Source organism: Vipera ursinii (genome assembly GCF_947247035.1).
Source record: "Vipera ursinii genome assembly, chromosome: 4".
NCBI classification, from domain to species: domain Eukaryota; kingdom Metazoa; phylum Chordata; class Lepidosauria; order Squamata; family Viperidae; genus Vipera; species Vipera ursinii.
Genome location: NC_139514.1, coordinates 52,129,471 through 52,149,802, shown reverse-complemented (window position 1 = coordinate 52,149,802; position 20,332 = coordinate 52,129,471). Strand labels below are relative to the sequence as shown.

General features: G+C 37.7%; 1 protein-coding gene across 1 annotated transcript in view; it reads left to right on the top strand.

Annotated features, from left to right (window-relative positions):
* RUNX1 (RUNX family transcription factor 1) overlaps positions 1 to 20,332 on the top strand; it is a 114,133-nt gene that overhangs the window by 27,008 nt on the left and 66,793 nt on the right. Inside the window, exon 3 of the mRNA XM_083361447.1 lies at positions 8,938 to 9,042. Within this exon, the coding sequence (XP_083217573.1) occupies positions 8,938 to 9,042 (105 nt within the window). The remainder of the gene's footprint in view (positions 1 to 8,937; positions 9,043 to 20,332) is intronic.

The following is a 20,332-nucleotide window of genomic DNA, read 5'->3' as shown; positions in this document are numbered from 1 at the left end:
TTTCAATTTTGCAGCTGTTGTTTCCAGATAACAGATTTTGTCAGAAAGTTAGTCATCTGTCCAGTGCTACCCCCAGGTACTTTGGTGAGTTATTAATCAGGCATTACATGCATATATTGTATGAAATTATTACCCTTTAGTTGACATATCCATTGTAATTGTGTCCTATTATCATTTTTACCCAAGCTTGATATAAAATAGGGGCTTGCTAACTGTTTGCCATCACACCTCCCTTGGATTCAGTCTGCATTTCCCCAAGGTACACCTCAAGGTTTGCGAAACCCTGATATATTGAGGGAATAATAAAGAACTGAGCGATTCTAGAAATAGGAGAACAGAACTTCAAACTGAAGAATTTGCTTAAATGAGCTGTGTAGCGCTTCTATAGAAACTACTGTTATCCACATTTTTCTAATGGAGATGACAGCAGCAGCATTTATAGAGCAGCTAGCCAGATAATATAAACAATTGTGGCTGGAGAAAAACAGGATCTTTCATGAGATCAATCAAGTAAGATAGATTCATTCTGCTAACATGGCGGTATTGAGAAGTGAAATGGCCTCAGTGTGGAAATGAAACTGTACATGAAAATTACTTTCACCAAAGAAACTAATTAGTTTCATCCCTGAGGTATATCATCCAGTCTCCACCAAGAGTACAAGATCCATACTGATCACAGAATAGCAGCAAAATAAGCCAAGCAGATATGGGGCAAATATAACTTTGTAGCAGATTGCTACCTAACAAGTCTGGCTACAATAAACTAGAGTGAACTCTAGTCTTATAAATTTAGAAATAAAAATCGAAAATTATAGAGCTTATAGCACTTACATATATGCTTTTAGGGACAAGGAAGAATTATTCTTTCTTTCATTGTACAAAAAACATTAAATAAAATTAAGATAGACTAAACCTTACAGTTGCTCTTTTAAAATATTTTGAATAACACTGTTCTGTAGATCAGTGGTCCCCAACCTTTGCTGCGTGGTGGCCTGGCTGGGAGGGGAGAGGGGAACTGGGCTGTGTGAGCCGGGGGCCGGAGCTCATGCATCTGCAGCTCTACTCACCGCAAGAAAGAAGAGAATCCTTTGGGGCACCGTTCGCATGAGTGGAGCTGCATGCGCAAACTGGGTAGTGGGCTGCAGCCCCAGAGTTTGGGGACCCCTGCTGTAGATAAATGGAGCAATTTGTAATAGAATAGTGCCAGCTATTCTGCTACAATACTTTTATCTACTTTTTTAAAAATAACTTTCAGTTTAGTATAAATGTGTCAAGCCCTTTTTACTAATGCTAGTAATGTGTGTGTGTGTGTATGTGTGTGAGTGAATATAAAGGAAACAAACTGAACATGCAAAGCAAAGGAATTTCATAATATATTATGCCTTTCGTAGTTTAATAAAAACAAATAGTGGGTGTATGACTGGGAAGATATGAAAGTAGAGATTACACATATGGTAATCTTGACAATGTAATCCTTCAGGGAATAAAAATTAAATGGAAGGACAGAGAATAAAAATTACTTGGAAGGGTGGTACCCCGGAGCTAAGTTGCAAAATGTCTGAGTTAGTTAAGCCAACAATCACTCGTAATTTTATCGAACAATAGAGCACTTATAAAGACTGAACTCACAGGTAGTCAAGTAATGTAGCAGTTTCAAGATTTCAGGAGTGCACTTAAAACATTTAGCTGAGTTTGAAATGATTGAAAAGAAGGCTAAGGAACAATAAGGAAATGGTTATTTCTTATAGATCATCCTTATGTGTTTGTTCACAGTACAGAATATACTGTATATGCTTGTATCATAAAATAATTTCTTATCCTTTGTTCAAAAATAGTTGCTCTTTTTATCTTTAGAAAATTGAAAGAACATAACCTCTTACTGGATCATGCCAAAGGCTCATGCAGTCCGCATAACTAGGTTGCATCATAGCCAGCTAATACATTTGGGAAGTTAACAAGCCTGGATGACAGTTTCCTTTAATTGACGTGTCCTTGCAAGGATTTAAGACATACTGTATTGCATTTAGCCACGATACTAATTGGGAACTCAGGTTTCTCAGAGCAGGAATGTCAGTTTCATCAGCAACATCCTCACTTGGGCCAGGCCCTCTCTCAGTCCAACACACCTCACAGAGTTGTTTTTGTGGGGAAAATGGGAGGCAGAAAATACGTTGCATTATTTGTAAAAATAAAGGCGGAATATAAATTACATAAATAAATACGTATAGCATTTCAGTTCAAGATCAAGAACTGCAAATCAAAATTTCTATTAAGCCTTGGTGAGGGGTTAAAAAAAATAAATAAAAACCAAGATCAAACTGCCCAGGTTACAAGATGGATTTTCATTTTATTCCAGTAGAAGGCAAGCAACTTCTTAGTCTCCTTTTAAGACCATCCAAATGGCATGCTATTCCCACAACTGCTGGCAACCAACTCCATAGTATAACAGTATTTTGTGTGAAATACCGTATGTTTATTTCTCTTCGTCCTTAATCTCCATGAATTTTGCTTTAAACGTCACGAAAACTGGAAAAAACTCTTTCTCCATGTTATTCTCCATACAAGTTTATAAGTTAAATTACAGTGAGAGCCAGAACTCAAGATGTTATTTTCTGCTGACTTAAAGCTTTTTAAAAATTCTTTTATTCTTAGATGCTTCCTTAGTTTTGCTAATACAGATAGTCCTCAGTTTACAGCAGTTCATTTAGTGACAGTTCAAAGTTACAACAGCACTGGAAAAGGTGACATGATCTTTTTTCACACTTTTGACTGCTGCAGCATCCCCATGGTCATACGATCAAAATTCAGATACTGGCAACTGACTCATATTTATGATGGTTGCAGTGTCCCGGGGTCATATGATCACCTTTTGTGACTTTCTGACAAGCAGTCAGTAGAAAGCCAGATTCACTTAACAAACATGTTGCTGTCTTAACAACTGCAGTAATCCACTGAACAACTGTGGCAAGAAAGGTCATACAATGGGGCAAAACTCACAACACATCTCACTTAGCAACAGAAATTTTGTGCTCAATTTTGGTCATAGGTCATGGACTACCTCTTTGGGAGTTAGAAATATTTATCTAGACAATATAAAAACTAAATTTACAATTTTTTTCCTCCATTCTGCGCAGTATTTTCGTGTTTTATTTTTTAAAAAATACTGTCACAAATGGTTGTCAGTGAAAATGATACAGAGATGCAAAAAACAACCTGTTTCATTAGTGCTGTTAGAAAAGAGAATAGAAAAAGGGTTCAACAAACATTTTCGGTGGCAACAAAAGGGAATAGAGTTTAGGTCAAAAATACAGTACAAATTTACCTATAGGATGCCCTAATTTCAGTCTCAGATTTGCCAAGTATGGATGTATAATTTTTGACACCTACACATTTTTTGGTAATTTATTCATTCAGAATATAGAATAACTGAGTTGGAAGGGACCTTGGAGGACTTCTAGTCCAACCCCCTACTCAGGCAGGAAACCCTATACCATTTCAGACAAATGGTTGTCCAATCTCCTCTTAACCTCCAGTGTTGGAGCATTCACAACTACTGGAGACAAGTTGTTCCACTGGTTAATTGTTCTAACTGTTAGGAAATTTCTAAATTTAGTTCTAGGTTGCTTCTTTCCTTGATTAGTTTCCATCCATTGCTTCTTGACCCACCCTCAGGTGCTTTGGAGAATAGCTTGACTCCCTCTTTATGGCAACCCCTGAAATATTAGAACACTGCTATTACGTCACTTCTAGTCCTTCTCTTCATTAAACTAGACATACCCAATTCCAGCAACCGTTCTTTATATGTTTTAGCCTCCAGTCCCCTAATCTGTTGCTCTTCTTTGTACTCTTTCTAGAGTCTCAACATCTTTTTTACATTGTGGTGACCAAAACTGGATGCAGTATTCCAACTGTGGCTTTACCAAGGCATTATAAAGTGGTACTGACACTTCATGTGATCTTGATTCTATCCCTCTGTTAATGCAGCCTAGCACTGTGTTCCTTTTTTTTTTTGGCAGCTGCAACAAACTGCTGGCTCATACTTTAAATGATTGTCCACTAGGACTCCAAGATCCCTCTCACAGTTACTACTATTTATACTGTACCTGTGAATTTTGTTTTTTCTTGCCTAAATGTAGAACCTTAATTTTTTCATCATTAAATTTCATTTTGTTAAATAGTGCCTAATATTCAAGTCTGTCAAGATCCTTCTGTATCTTAAGCCTAACTTTTGGAGTGTTGGCTATTCCTGCCAGTTTGGTGTCATCTGCAAATTTGATGAGTTCCCCATATATTCCTTCATCCAAATCATTGATGAAAATGTTGAAGAGTAGTGGGCCTAAAACAGAACCTTGGGGTACCCCACTGCATATTCCCCTCCATGTAGATGCATTTCCATTGAGGACTACACGTTGAGTGCGGTCAGTCAGCCAGTTACAAATCCATTTGGTGGTGATGCTGTCTAACTCACATTTTTCTATCTTATCAAGTAATAGGTTGTGGTCTACTTTATCAAATGCCTTACTGGAATCCGAGTAAATTATATCCACAGCAATCCTCTAGTCCAGTAATTTTGTCACCTTTGTCAAATAATGCAATAAGATTTTCTGGCTTGATCTGTTTTTGACAAACCCATGTTGGCTTTTGGTTTAACTTAAACCAAATTTATTTTATTGATTTATTATTATTATTTATTTTAGTATTGTAAGCCATCCAGGGGCTCTTGGCTGAGTTGGGCGGCTATAAATATTGATTGGTTGAATGAATGAATGAATGAATGAATGAATGAATGAATGAATGAATATAAAATAAAATAAAATAAAATAATATAATAAAATAATAAAATAAAATAAAATAAAATAAAGTTGGCCTACATAGACTAATGGTGTAATGCAGATTCTTATGTTCTGATACTGTATTCTATAAGAGATAGTTAAAATCTTGGGCTTTTGCCTTTTTGTTCCTGGGTTAATTAGCTTTTGAAAAAAAGAAGAACCCTTGACAGCTACAACAAAGGCCAGGTGTGTTTATCTTTCCATCAAAGAAGCATACTTGAGTCTTTCTTTCTAAACATGCTTTTAAAAAGTAACTCTTAGCTTAGCTTAAACACCTTACCTTAGAACTCTTCATAAACTTCCAATTTTGTGAATAAATATGTCCCTTGATTTGATAGTTAATTAAGATAAATTAATTGGCATTTTTGCAAATGCAACCTTTTATTTTTTTAAATAAAGTTTGTTAGCCTAAAACAAAATTAAATCTACATGTATTGGAATAAAATATATCAATAAATACATGCCTTTAGATTAAAATATACTCAGAAATAAAGATGTGTAATAAATGTGTTAGCATATATTTATTTTCGTTTTTAATTTATGTCCTGCCCTTATTGTTTTTTATAAATAACTTATCTAATACTCCTTCCTCCTCCTATTTTCACCACCACCACAACCCTGTGAAATGAGTAAGGCTTACAAATAATGACAGCCCCAAGGTCATCCACCTGGCTTTCATGACCAAGGCAGATCAAGAACTCACCCTCTCCCATTTTCTAGGCTAGACCAAACCATCTCTCTCTCTTAAATGTTGATGTAAAGATTTTCAGAAATAAATTTGGAATACACTTATAAATGAGCACATGAAATAAAAGAGATTATTTCCTGGTCCGTCCATTTTCACTTGGAAGCAAGTTACTGAACAACTGGATTTTTCCCCCCAAGTGTACTTCTGTACAATTATCCAGCTGTATTGTGAAGCCAGTGGCTGTATTCTCATATTGCACATGAAGTAATTGGGGTAAACACTCCTAAACTACACCCATACATTCCTACATGTGACTAGTGTAGGAGATGACCTGACAACTAGAATGGCACTGCCTGCAAGCCACCCATTCTCACTCCTAGAATTCCTTAGCAGATGGGATCCATATCAGGCTTCTTCCACTAGCACGAGTGGGGTGGGTTAGTCCTCTTGGGGAGAGACAACTCCTCAAATACCCTGGATCCATCCCATGCAGAGCTTTAAATGTAGCAATCAACACTTTGAATTGGATGCAGAAGCAAACTGGAAGCCAACACAGCTCACGCAGTTGCTGTATTATATGTGCAGCCCTAGGGGCTCCCAGGACTGTGTGCGCCACTGCATTTTGCACTAGCTGCAGCTTCCAAATACTCTTCAAGGGTAGCCCCATGTAGAGCACATTGTTGTAATCCAGACGAGAGATGACTGGAGCACAGGGCGTCAAGATCCAAGTAAGGGCACAACCATTGATATGGGTTATAGAATCTTGAAAGCCTGACAGCATTGCCTTTTTTCCTCCTCTTGGAGCAAAGAGCGTCAAAGCACAAGCATTTTCAGCTTCTGTCTAACATCTTCCTCCTTTCCTGGGTTTAATTCATGTTTTGCTAACTGCCTCTAATGCATTCTTTCTCCAAGGTAATTTCTGTGGTTCTCTACAAATGAATCTAAGTCAGTGCCCTTAGATTTCTTCCACACTCCCAAAACACCACCTAAGCTAGTCTGGATTTTTAAAGGAATTCACAAAAGTTCCTCTGTTGGCACCACCAGCCCTGCCTTTAGGAGGAATGAGATAGTTCTCTCAGGTAACAGACACTGGAAATCAGGAAATGTAATTAAGTGATAAAAGGCATAGTTCTGCATGCCACATGGTTAATTCTGTAGCCGGAAGCTAGTCTGGCCTGTTCATATACATATATAGTGGTCTGTTAAACTTAAGCGTTCTGGTAATTTTATATGGATTTTGAAAGAAATTCTGTTTTTATGTTTCATGTTTTTCTATTAACAAATTGTAGAATGGTGCAAAGGAGGTCTAGTTTGTAGCATTTGCCACAATTAAAATATTAAAATAAATCTTTTCAGAGATCTAACTTTTTTTAAGTTGAAGCAGAATTCCCAAAGAATAGTAGGGATCTTCAGCAGCTATTAAATAGGTCGTTCTAGTTAATGTGAACAAAAAATTGCATAATATGTGATCTTACGTGATCAGATTTAGACGTAGTTAAAAATGAAATGGTGTTCGACTCTGACATAAAAACGAAAAAAAAAATAATCAAACTGACATGTAAATTTAAAGTTTTGTGGTCTTGTGATTTATCCAGCATGTGGTTAATGAGTAGCCCTTGGTAATCATGCATAAAGAAAAATATGCACCTCTGGTTTAGCTATCTTCAGCTATTACCACTAATAGGCACCATCCACATGTCTTGAAATCTATTTTCTGCGGTATTTATATTTACAGTATTATTGTTTAACTTACATTCTCTCCTTTATTTTTGCAAGCAACAACCTGTTTCATTGAAAGAAATTATAGAGAAAGCAGAATAGCAGGAACTGAGAATCTGCTTTTTGGTTGCTAGGGGTATGGGGAGAAATTTTGTATTTGCATAAATATTTTAGGGCATGGTTGGTGAGGCATTGCATACTTTTTGAAGTTTCAGGTACTGATAAAGAATACTAATGCTAATGAGGATCGAATTTTGGACCCAAACTAAATAAATTGCATTAGTGTATTTCATTATATAAAATAAGAAAATATGTGAGACTTCTGCAGAAGCCAAGGACGCTAGATATAATTTTTCCAGCAAATTATAATCGTTAATCGTTGTTGAGGATATTGGGAGTTGGAATTTATTTTCGCTTAAAAAAGCAGCCTTTCCTCAGTCTTCAGCATTGGAAGGGATATGACCAGTCTACTTAGGAACCACTTTCAATGAATGACAAATAAGAGCAAATGCAAAAATGGACATCTTTAATTGCTAGGGCGTGATTCAGAAAAAGATACTCTTGTTTAAGATAAAGCATAGATCTGAAGGATAATGGTGATGTTAATTTTCAAATAAAATATTTTATTTTATTTTATTTTATTTTATTTTATTTTATTTTATTTTATTTTATTAAATTTATATACCGCCCTTTCCCGAAGGACTCAGGGCGGTTTACAGGGCATTTAAAACAACCAATACAAAAGTTAAAAACAAATTAAAAAAGATTAAATCATCCCTAGAATTAAAAACCCCAGTTAAAAATTCTCAGCCTGGGCCGGAGAGCTCAAAGAGCCAGGTTTTCAGGTCCCGGCGAAATGTGTGGAGGTTGGGGGCAGTCCTAAGCTCCACGGCTAGCTGGTTCCAGAGGGCAGGCGCACTCACAGAGAAGGCCCTTCCCCTGGGTGTTATCCGCCAACAGTCTTTTATCGGCGGCATCCTGGGAAGACCCTCCCTGTGGGAGCGCACTGGACGAAGGGAACTTGATGCCGGCAGCAGGTGTTCCCTCAGATACAGTATTGTATCAGGCATAAGACTATTATCATCAATACTACAGAACCGCAGGGCAAGGATTTAGCTTTAAAACTTTAAGCTTTACCTTGCTGGCCAAGTCTGCATACATGGCAATGTAATAAATTAACATTGGGGAAAAATTATCGTGAACATTCATTTTAAGTCTTACAACGTATCAATCACCCTGAACCTGCAATAAGTGCTAAGGTAATAGTCTACCTTATCTAACGTTTGATATTAATTAAATTAAATAATGAATAAATAAATTGCTCCCAGCCTGCTACCTTCCATATTTCCTGTTGGGATTTCAAACCCCAACAAGACCCCAAAAAGTGGCTAAGAGGTATGGTATATTTGTGTGAGTTATAAGAACAGAAGGCCAAATGTATGTGGGAACACAGGAAAGTCCCTTATTAAAAGGCATTAACATTAGAGATGGGCAAAATTTGTTGCTGCAATGCTGTTCCAATCTCAAAGAGTTATTTTGAAAAAGACCATTTAAGAATAGTCAACTCCGGCTGAAAAGAGCCCATTTCGATTTTAGGCCAGTTACTCTGAATTAAGAACATTTTGTGCACTGCTTATTAAGAGTGCAGAATGCTTTATTACAATCAGACATGATAGAAACTTTTCTCTCCTGTTTCAGGGAAGAGCTTCACATTGACTATCACAGTCTTCACAAATCCTCCACAAGTAGCCACGTACCATAGAGCTATCAAGATAACAGTGGATGGACCTCGAGAACCGAGAAGTAAGTAATCAGAAAACACTGTTGCTCTCTTCAGTTATTCAAGCTTTATGCAGTGAAGGGAAGATAGAGATGAGCCTGTTGATCCTGTCTCTCTATTTTTTTTTTTTTTTTGCCCATTCGCAGCCTTTTTGCCTCTCGATATTTGAAAGGGAATATCTACATCAAGGGGTTCTGTAATTATTTCGGCTATCCACGTAATCTGTTTATATACAATTAAAACTCTCGTCGTGACCTTTAACTGGGCAAAACAGTACATCATAGGTCAGGAGTGTCAAACGTACAACATCACGTGATACGTTGTGACGTATTGCAATTTTTTTTTGCCATTGCCAGCAATGGGGTGGGCGCGATTTCGCTATGATGCATCCGGCCCACGGGCCGGCAGTTTGACACCCCTGTCATAGGGCAACAATTTTTGAACCAAAATATCTCAAAAGGGATAACTTATAGAATGTGTCCGAAATGCAGGACCCGTGACTCCCAAGGGAATTACATTTGGGGAAGTTGTGGCTGCTTCAGTGCTACTAGCTGCTGTTGCATTGCTGGACTGTTGCTGCAGTCACCCAATCTTCATTGTCAATGTTCTGTGACTGTTTCCCAGCTAGTCTTGCAATCCTTCGCTCCCTCTTCCATCCAGCAGCAGCCATTTACCTGCGGGAAGGGAAGGGAAAATTTCAATGCTCCACAATCACACTCATTGGGAAAGTCAGCAGGAAATCAGAAGACACTCCTGCTCCCACTGGTTGTTGTTTTTTTGCCCACCCTCGATCGTAAGTAAATTACTCTGAAACAATGAGCCAATAGGGCATCGAATGCCTAGTTGAGAAATAAAGATTAGAGCTCTAAATATAGTGAGAGCTTACATGAATTGAGAAAGCTCCATACTAAATACACACATGCTGCATACATACTAGGGACAAAGGGTACTGATGAGTGAGGGAAGTGAAGTCAGGGCACACACTTAGTTCTCAGTCTCATGATGAGTTGTGTGAAGAGGGAACATAGGATGAGGATTTTAGTCACAGAATTTTATACAGTAGAATATTTTGTTCTGTTCAGTAAAGGGTTTAAATTAGGCTTAGTAAATGCTATACATATTGCTATACACAATTACCTGGTAGAAAGGCTCTGTGAATTTAATATTTCTGAATAGAAATATGTGCATTGCTAATTGCACTGTTAATCTTCCTGTACTTGATAATCTTCTTTGACATATAAATTTGCAATTTTTACCAAGTTGGTGTGAGTCTCCAAGGGCAGTCACCAACGACTGAGGGGCCAAGGTGTTGCATTCCGGTTACAAGGTTCTAAACGTGTCACTGCTATGGAGAAGAATATAGTGGGAGCTTCTTGAATGGGGGAAAAAATGATAAACTTTTTACTCTAGACTCTGTACTGCATGCAAAAAACTGAAGTTGTAGGATAAAAGAAGCCATGTGCATTATTCAGCATTTCCTGCTCACTTTGCTGTCACTTTGCATAGGAAATTTAATTTTAGAAACAAAATAGGCCCGTTTATCCTCCCGTTAAAGCTGGCAAATAGAACAGAATTGAAGGAGGAGATGAGGGAGCCAGACAACATGCAGTTGCTTTTATATGCAGTTTATTGTCTCTCCTGAAGTTAGGAAAACAGTAATTGTTGAGGGCAGGCAGCACTTCAAGGAGACAGATGGAATTTATTCCGCTGAGGCACAGATTTTCTCAGACATGCCTGCCAAATTAAGAATGAGTAAATAATAAATAATATCTCGAGGGATGCATCCAGAAAATACATAAGCACAGTGTTAGAACACCCCTTTCCCCCCCCCACCCAGCCAATACATTGCTGAGCCTGTGCAATGTTCCCTTGTTATTACTCAAGACAATAATTAACCTCAGTGTAGAATGTTCGTATTTGAATCAAAATATCTTCTTGTAAGTTGAGGTTTGTGGTTTTCTTTCCTTACTCCTCCCTCACATTTGGCAGAGGTTGCAACTATAGCTTAAGAAAAAGTCAAAATGAGGGGAGTAGAGAAGTAGTTGTTCATGGAAATGACAACATTACAGTTAAGAACAGAAGAGCCAGCGGGTGTGGTAGTAAAAGTATTGTACTTGGACTGAGGAGACACTGTGCGGGTCCTCGTGTGACCACTCTGCTCACTGGTGATTTTAAACCATTGATTCTTCCTTCACCCAACTTACCTGACAGTTTTGTTGCAGTGGGGGGGGGGGGAAAGCCTATTAAAGAGCCATCAACCAAATCTACACAGAAATTGAAATTTTTACTCACTAAAATTGATGCATGCAATGTCACCGCATTAAATAGAGTTATGTTTCATACTGTATAATCTCTTATTGTTTACATGAATAGTTTTAAATCAGCATTGATTTATTTTCATACACAGCATGAGTTTCCACGCATATTTGCATTTGGGTTTGGAATGTACACTATTATTAGGTTATGTGACGTCAAGGTCCTATTTTTAAAACTTTGAGCATCAATACATTTCCTCCAATCTTACCCATATTTTCTATACAAATATAGAAGTTCACATATGCAGGAATATCTTGAGAATCTGTAAGCTGATCTAATTTTTAATTTTTTTAATTTTTAATTTTAATTCCATTTATATCCCGCCCTTCTCCGAAGACTCAGGGCGGCTTTACAAGCTTAGCAGTACACCAACTCTGTTTGTGTTTGGGTGTGTGTGTGTGTGTTTGCATGTGCTTTCCTGCTTTCCTCTCTTTCATTATATATCCAGCTCATTTTAGGAGCACCTTCTTCTTATCTAGAGTGCATCCTGCATTCAGTTGTTATTGGGACAGTATGGGCACATTGATTGCCTCTTTGAACATTATTGTGAATGTTTGGGATAAAGGGCAAAAGTGTTAGCAGCAGAGCCTTCTTTTTTCTATTTTAGAAAATTATATATCTAGCTAGATAGCATGAACTAAATAAACATGTACTTACTTGTCGGGAAATTCTCATGCCCACAGACTTCTTTTGTTGTAAATCATCTAGTATCATTTGAAAGAATTATCTTAAAATATACAGTAATAGATCTCAGGAACAAAATTGAAGTAACCTGAAGTAAGTGCAGGATTTCAAATAGTAGCTTTTTCTTAAAAAGTATCTTAGAGATAATAATAATAATACCGTAATAATAATAATTTAATTTCTATACCGCCCTTCTCCCGAAGGACTCAGGGCGGTGTACAGGGCAATACAATAAAATACAACATACAAAAATTAAAAAAATATTAAATATTACAGCCCAATTCAATACAATTAATACAATAACATTAAAATACCCCTAAACCCATCAGACCAGGCCGGCTTGTTCAAATAAATATATGATAATAAACATAATAATAAAATCATACTGATGATGTAAAATAGGAACTTTTCTACATCTGTAGTTGTTCTGGGGGAAAAGTAATTTGTGAATCACACTACTAGGGGCATATCTTTGCTGGGTTCAATTTGTACTGGCAAATTAACCCCAATATCTTCCTTTCAGGTGTGAAATACATCAGCCTATATAAACAACCTTAAAAATAGTAAGTCTTTATAAAATAGGTGTATTTGTCTCCTTCCTCCCCAAATTGAAGTATGCTTCAAAATGTAATTTAGCTAGCAGAAAAAGTAATTTTTATGTAAAATTATTAGAAGCTCTCCCATGGCATTCTTTTTTCTCAATGCAAGTACATTTTGAAAACATTTGAAACTTGAATTCATTCCAACAGGATGCATGATCTGGAGAAATAATGACATTATTTTCCATGGTAGTAAAGTTATGGAGCTACTTTTCTCTCAACAGAGAAAACTTTTCTATGATTAATATTTTGAAGAAAATGACCTCCTAAATCAAGAAATCTATCAGATGTACATGGTTCATTCAGCTAATTCTCCCACTGATTCCAATTACAGCATCCCTCAATTACTAAAATATATTTTGTATCATTGATTATTTTAATCAGCACAATTCTAAAACTCTTGATCATAACCCATTATACTGGAATAGAGTGCAAAAACAGTTATGAGAAAGAAATCCGGCATGTAGCATATGAGTGTGTATGCAGATTCTGAACTGAATATAATTTTACAGATGTCCTTTTAGAGATAAAAATAACTAACATTTGGATCTCAACCTGATTATACATTGGGGAAAATGTTGTTTGTTTTAATTTATAAACCACCCTATCCTTGGGACAGAATTTAGTAAAATCCACAATATTTTCATGTATAAAGAGGATATATGGGGACAGATCTAGGCTGCATTAACAGAGGGATAGAATCAAGATCACGTGAAGTACTAATACCACTTTACAATGCCTTGGTAAGGCCACACCTGGAATACTGCATCCAGTTTTGGTCACCACGATGTAAAAAAGATGTCGAGACTAGAAAAGGTACAGAGAAGGGCAACAAAGATGATTGGGGGACTGGAGGCTAAAACATATAGGGAACGGTTGCTGGAATTGGGTATGTGTAGTTTAATGAAGAGAAGGGTGAGGGGTGACATGATAGCAGTGTTCCAATATCTCAGGGGTTGCCACAAAGAAGAGGGAGTCAAGCTATTCTCCAAAGCACCTGAAAGCAGGACAAGAAGCAACAGATGGAAACTAGCCAAGGAGAGAAGCAAGCTAGAACTAAGGAGAAATTTCCTGACAGTTAGAACAATTAATCAGTGGAACAACCTGCTTCCAGAAGTGGTGAATGCTACAACACTGGAAGTTTTTAAGAAGAGACTGGACAGCCATTTGTCTGAAATGGTATTGGGTTTCCTGCCTTAGCAGGGGGTTGGACTAGATGACCTCCAACGTCCCTTCCAACATTATTATTATTATTATTATTATTATTATTATTATTATTATTATTATTATTATTATTATTATTGATTAAATTTGCAGACAATACCAAGCTAGCAGGAATAGCCAACACTCCAGAAGATAGGCTTAAGATACAGGAGGACTTGACAGACTTGAACATTGGGCACTATCTAACAAAATGAAATTCAATGGTGAAAAAAGTAAGGTTCTACATTTAGGCAAGAAAAACCAAATGCACAGGTATAGTATACTGTAGGTAGTACCTTGCTCAGTAGTAGCAACTGTGAGAGGCATCTTGGAGTCCTAGTGGACAATCACTTAAATATGAGCCAGCAGTGTGCTGCAGCTGCCAAAAAAGCCAACACAGTACTAGGCTGCATTAACTGAGGGATAGAATGAAGATCACATGAAGCGTTAATACCACTTTACAACACCTTGGTAAGGCCACACTTGGAATACTGCATTCAGTTTTGGTCACCACGATGTAATAAAGATGTTGAGACTCTAGAAAGAGTACAAAGAAGAGCAACAAAGATGATTGGGGGACTGGAGGCTAAAACATATAGGGAACGGTTGCTGGAATTGGGTATGTGTAGTTTAATGAAGAGAAGGACTAGGGGTGACATGATAGCAGTCTTCCAATATCTCAGGGTCTGCCAAAAGGAAGAGCGAGTCAAGCTATTCTCCCAAAGCACCTGAAGGCAGGACAAGAAGCAACAGATGGAAACTAACCAAACAGAGAAGCAACCTAGAACTAAGGAGAAATTTCCTGACAGTTAGAACAATTAATCAGTGGAACAACCTGCCTCCAGAAGTGGTGAATGCTCCAGCATTGGAAGTTTTAAAGAAGAGAGTGGACAGCCATTTGTCTGAAATGGTATAGGGTTTCATTATTATTATTATTGTTGTTGTTACTGTTACTATTACTATTATTTACTGCTCCTGCTGCTGCTGCTGCTGCTGCTGCTGTTGTTGTTGTTGTTGTTATTATTATTATTATTATTATTATTATTATTATTATTATTATTGATTAATATTGCCCTTTTCCTGAGGTCATCCTACCTTTTTCTTTATCTAAAAGCTGAAGCCTTCATTTCAGTTTGTTCTCATCACTTAGACCAGGGGTCTTCAAACTTGCTGGATGAAGAATTCTGGGAGTTGAAGTCCACAAGTCATAAAATGGCCAAGTTTGAAGATCCCTGACTTAGACTCTACCTTTCCAAACTATCTTTGATAATGAAAATAACAGAACAAGCATAATAGAAAGGAGGAGAGTGAAATATTTTTCTTATATAAAGGAAAGTGCAGTTTTAAAAATGGGAGGCAACAATTGACCCATGCTTTTCTTTTCTTCATGCAAGCTCTCGACTTCGTATTAACAAAACAGGGTTTAGTTATGTTTCCTCATTTGAGTATCCTCTTCCTCATCACAAGGATCTTATAAGTTTTTCAAGGTGACACTAACTGAAAATACTAAATAAAATGCCTAGAAACGCCAACTGACAAATACAGAAAGTTGCACAGATATTTTCCTTTCCCTGTCTGCAGTGTGGAAGTGTGAATGAAGTAAAATGTTGCAGAAATGAAAGAAACATGAAAAATTATGACTGGCATGGATGTAAGTGTAAATGAGAGTGTGCATTAAATTCAGAAAGCTTGTTTTCCTGTTTTATACCAGTTCTGCAGTTTAGCAATACATTATTTCTGTCTTTGTTGTTTCTACCTATTACATTTAACATAGGGAGCAATGCATGTCATAGTGTGCATTAGCCTAATACTCTTAGTCCTTTCGAGACTGCACCTCCCATTTTTGAGTAAGTTACTGTAGCAAAACAGTAACAGCAAAAAGTGTTTTTGTTTCTAGAGTTATTTGGCTGGCAGCCAGTGAATCAAAAGCCAATCTTTATAGGTGAGGATCTAAGAACTGGAGACAAAGGTTTCAGTGGGTAGGGAAGATTAGAAAGATGTAAGATTATAAAGCCTGTACAGCTAGCAAGGGAGATGTATGTTCATAATCTCATTGTAAGGGTTTTTTCCATCAGATTTTAACTTTTTTTAGGCCCTATGAGAGGCAAAAGAAAGATTACATGCCTATAGAAATTGAGCGCTAGAGGGGAAAAGTGCTTGCATTTTCCAATAAGCTCTGTTTAGTATGATCAGAAGATGTAATCTAGATGAAAAGGGGAATCTTTCTAGGCCCAAATTGCTCACCTATTTGGTTGATCTGATGTGCTTTTCAGAAAAAAATTGCAGCAAACTTGTCCCTCCATGCTGTGCTTAAGATGCTTTCAAACTTTGTATATTTAAGTTGGGTCTGTGCAACATAGCAGTGCATCCAAATCATGGCAAAAATCCAGTTCAAGATCACCTTTAGCCAGTGGAATTTAGTAAATTATAATAAGGAATGCAGAATGAGTCTTCGGAGAAGGGCGGGATATAAATGGGATTTTTTTAAAAAAAAAAGAGTGTCAAGGACAATGGTTGGCTTTCCATCCATCCTTCCTTCCATCTATCCATCCATCCATCCCACTTTCTTGGTTTTATTTAATACAGCCACATTTCAAGACATAGCTAAAACATATATAAAAGGCATACTTTGCAGGATTTAAGACTTTTATTCCCTCTTAATCTCCTGTCTAGTGAGTTTTTATCAATTAGCCTATTCTTTTTTTGCAATGTACAGCATACATCTTTCAATGAACAATGATAAAATGGTCAGTAAATTTTAAACATTGCAGAATTGCAAATTGAGATTTAGATAAAGCTCTAATAAAACAGATATTGTATGTGATATATACAGGTTCATTCATTCAAATAAGATATGGTGTGCTATCACTACATGTGATCTTTGCTTAAAAGAATTGACTGCCTTGATTTTAGATAAGAATCTAATGTATGCTCAGAGTTCCGGAACAAATTAGTTATGCAGGCACATCTGCATCTCTTTATTATCTAGATCAAAGATATGCAGTTTACAAATTGATTCTTCTGACAGATTTTCAAATTAAATAATTATAAAATCCTCTTTTATTGAATTAATAATTATACTGTGGTAAGAATAACAAACTGTTATCCAGTGTGTAGAGCAAATAAATTTTCTGGGTTCATTTTGGATAGTAAGTAGGGAACACAACCATATGAAAACCCTTATCAAAAGATGCAGCAGAAAACCTGTGCTGAACTAATTTGGACAAAACCAGTGTCACATCTTCCCTATTTTAATCAATTGGAAGCCATTGTTTTACAGAAGTCTTTTAAAAGACAAATGAATCTATGATTAATAACAGGTTTGCTAGTCTGCAGTATGTCATATACATGATATATCCTATATATATAAAGAGGTATATAAGGAGACTCTATTATCTGTATAACCCCTGAATAACATTTCAACTAGTATGGGCCAAGCATTACATAGCTAGGTTATTCTGTAGTAGTAATATGTTTAATCTTTCCTGCAGCCCAACCTGCCGTGCTGAAGGATTAGGGGAGGGGGCATACCCATAGTTGCCTCAGCTAACCAATAGGAGCTTGGCATGTACAAGTCCTTAACTGCATCATCACCAAAATTATGAAACAAATGACATAAATGTTTGTGTGCCCTCTGTTGGAAAAAGATGGAAATCCTACTTTAATGGAATGGGTTATTTAAACAGATTTGAACGGACCTCTCTTGGGTTGTTGTTGTTGTTAGTTGCGAAGTCGTGTCCGACCCATCGCGACCCTATGGACAATGTTCCTCCAGGCCTTCCTGTCCTCTACCATCTTCTGGAGTCCATTTAAGCTCACGCCTACTGCTTCAGTGACTCCATCCAGCTACCTCATTCTCTGTCGTCCCCTTCTTCTATTGCCCTCAATCTTTCCCAGCATTAGGCTCTTCTCCAGTGAGTCCTTCCTTCTCATTAGGTGGCCAAAGTATTTGAGTTTTAGCTTCAGGATCTGGCCTTCTAAAGAGCAGTCAGGGTTGATCTCCTCTAGGACTGACCGGTTTGATAGCCTTGCAGTCCAAGGGACTCGCAAGAGTCTTCTCCAGCACCATAGTTCAAAGGCCTCAATTCTTTGGCGCTCAGCCTTTCTTATGGTCCAACTTTCACTGCCATACATTGCAACTGGGAAGACCATAGCCTTGACTATACGCACTTTTGTTGACAGGGTGATGTCTCTGCTTTTTAGTGTGCTGTCTAGATTTGCCATGGCTTTCCTCCCCAGGAGCAAGCGTCTTTTAATTTCTTGGCTGCAGCCCCCATCTGCAGTGATCTTGGAGCCGAGGAAAATAAAATCTGTCACTACCTCCATTTCTTCCCCATCTATTTGCCAGGAATTGAGAGGGCCAGATGTCATGATCTTGGTTTTCTTAATGTTTAGTTTCAACCCAACTTTTGCACTCTCCTTCTTCACTCGCAACAAGAGGCTCTTTAGTTCCTCTTCACTTTCTGCCATTAGAGTGGTATCATCTGCATATCTTAGGTTGTTGATGTTTCTTCCGGCAATCTTAATTCCAACTTTTGATTCATCTAGCCCTGCCTTTCTCATGATGTGCTCTGCATATAAGTTAAATAGGCAAGGCGACAGTATACAGCCTTGCCGGACTCCTTTCCCAATTTTGAACCAATCAGTGGTTCCATGTCCAGTTCTCACTGTTGCTTCTTGGCCCGCATATAGATTTCTCAAGAGACAAATAAGATGGTCTGGTATGCCCATCTCTTTAAGGACTTGCCAGAGTTTGTTATGATCCACACAATCAAAGGCTTTAGCATAGTCAATGAAGCAGAAGTAGATGTTTTTCTGGAACTCTCTAGCTTTCTCCATGATCCAGCGTATGTTAGCAATTTGATCTCTAGTTCCTCTGCCTCTTCGAAATCCTGCCTGTACTTCTGGTAGTTCTTGATCCACATACTGCTGGAGTCTAGCTTGTAGAATTTTAAGCATAACTTTACTAGCATGAGAAATGACTGCAATGGTGCGATAGTTTGAACATTCTTTGGCACTGCCTTTCTTTGGAATTGGAATGTAAACTGATCTTTTCCAATCCTGTGGCCACTGTTGAGTTTTCCAAATTTGCTGGCAAATTGAGTGTAGCACTTTTACTGCATCGTCTTTTAAGATTTTGAATAGCTCAGCTGGAATACTGTCACCTCCACTAGCTTTGTTGTTGCTCAGCTTTTCTAAGGCCCACTTCACTTCACATTCTAGGATGTCTGGCTCGAGGTCAGTGACCACCTCATTGTGATTATCAGGGACGTTAAGCTCATTCTTGTATAGTTCTTCTGTGTAATTTTGCCACCTCTTCTTAATCTCTTCTGCCTCTGTTAGGTCCCTGCCATTTTGGTCCTTTATCATGCCCATTTTTGCATGAAACGTTCCCTTCATCTCTCCAATTTTCTTGAAAAGATCTCTGGTCCTCCCTATTCTATTGTTTTTTTCTATTTCTTTGCATTGTTCATTTAAGAAGGCATTCTTATCTCTTCTAGCTATTCTTTGGAATTCTGCATTTAATTGGGCATATCTTTCTTTTTCTCCCTTGCCTTTCGCTTCCCTCCTTTCCTCAGCTATTTGCAAAGCTTCCTCAGACAGCCATTTTGCTTTCTTGCATTTCTTTTTCTTTGGGATGGTTTTGGTTGCTACCTGTTGTACAATGTTGCGAACCTCTGTCCATAGTTCTTCAGGTACTCTGTCTATCAGATCTAATTCCTTAAATCTATTTGTCACCTCTACTGTATATTGAACAGGGATATGATTTAATTCATACCTGACTGGCCTAGCACTTTTCCCTACTTTCTTTAATTTAAGCCTAAACTTTGCAACAAGAAGCTCATGGTCTGAGCCACAGTCAGCTCCTGGTCTTGTTTTTACTGACTGTATAGAGCTTCTCCATCTTTGGCTGCAGAGCATATAGTCAATCTGATTTCTGTGTTGACCGTCTGGTGATGTCCATGTGTAAAGCCGTCTCTTGGGTTGTTGGAAAAGAGTGTTTGCTATGACCATCGTATTCTCTTGACAAAATTCTATCAGCCTGTGCCCTGCTTCATTTTGTACTCCAAGGCCAAACTTGCCTGTTATTCCAGTTATCTTTTGGCTTCCTACTTTAGCATTCCAATCTCCCATGATGATAAGGACATCATTTTTGGGTGTTAGTTCTATAAGGTGCTGTAGGGCTTCATAGAACCGGTCAATTTCATCCTCTTCAGCACTGGTGGTTGGGGCATAGACTTGGACTACTGTGATATTGAATGGTTTGCCTTGGATTCGAACTGAGATCATTCTGTCATTTTGAGGGTTGTATCCCAGTATTGCTTTTCCTACTCTTTTATTGACTATGAAGGCTACTCCATTTCTTCTGAGGGATTCTTGCCCGCAGTAGTATACCTGATGGTCGTCTGAATTAAATTCACCCATTCCTGTCCATTTTAGTTCGCTGATACCTAAGATGTCGATGTTTAGTCTTGTCATCTCTTGTTTGACCACGTCCAGGTTTCCTTGA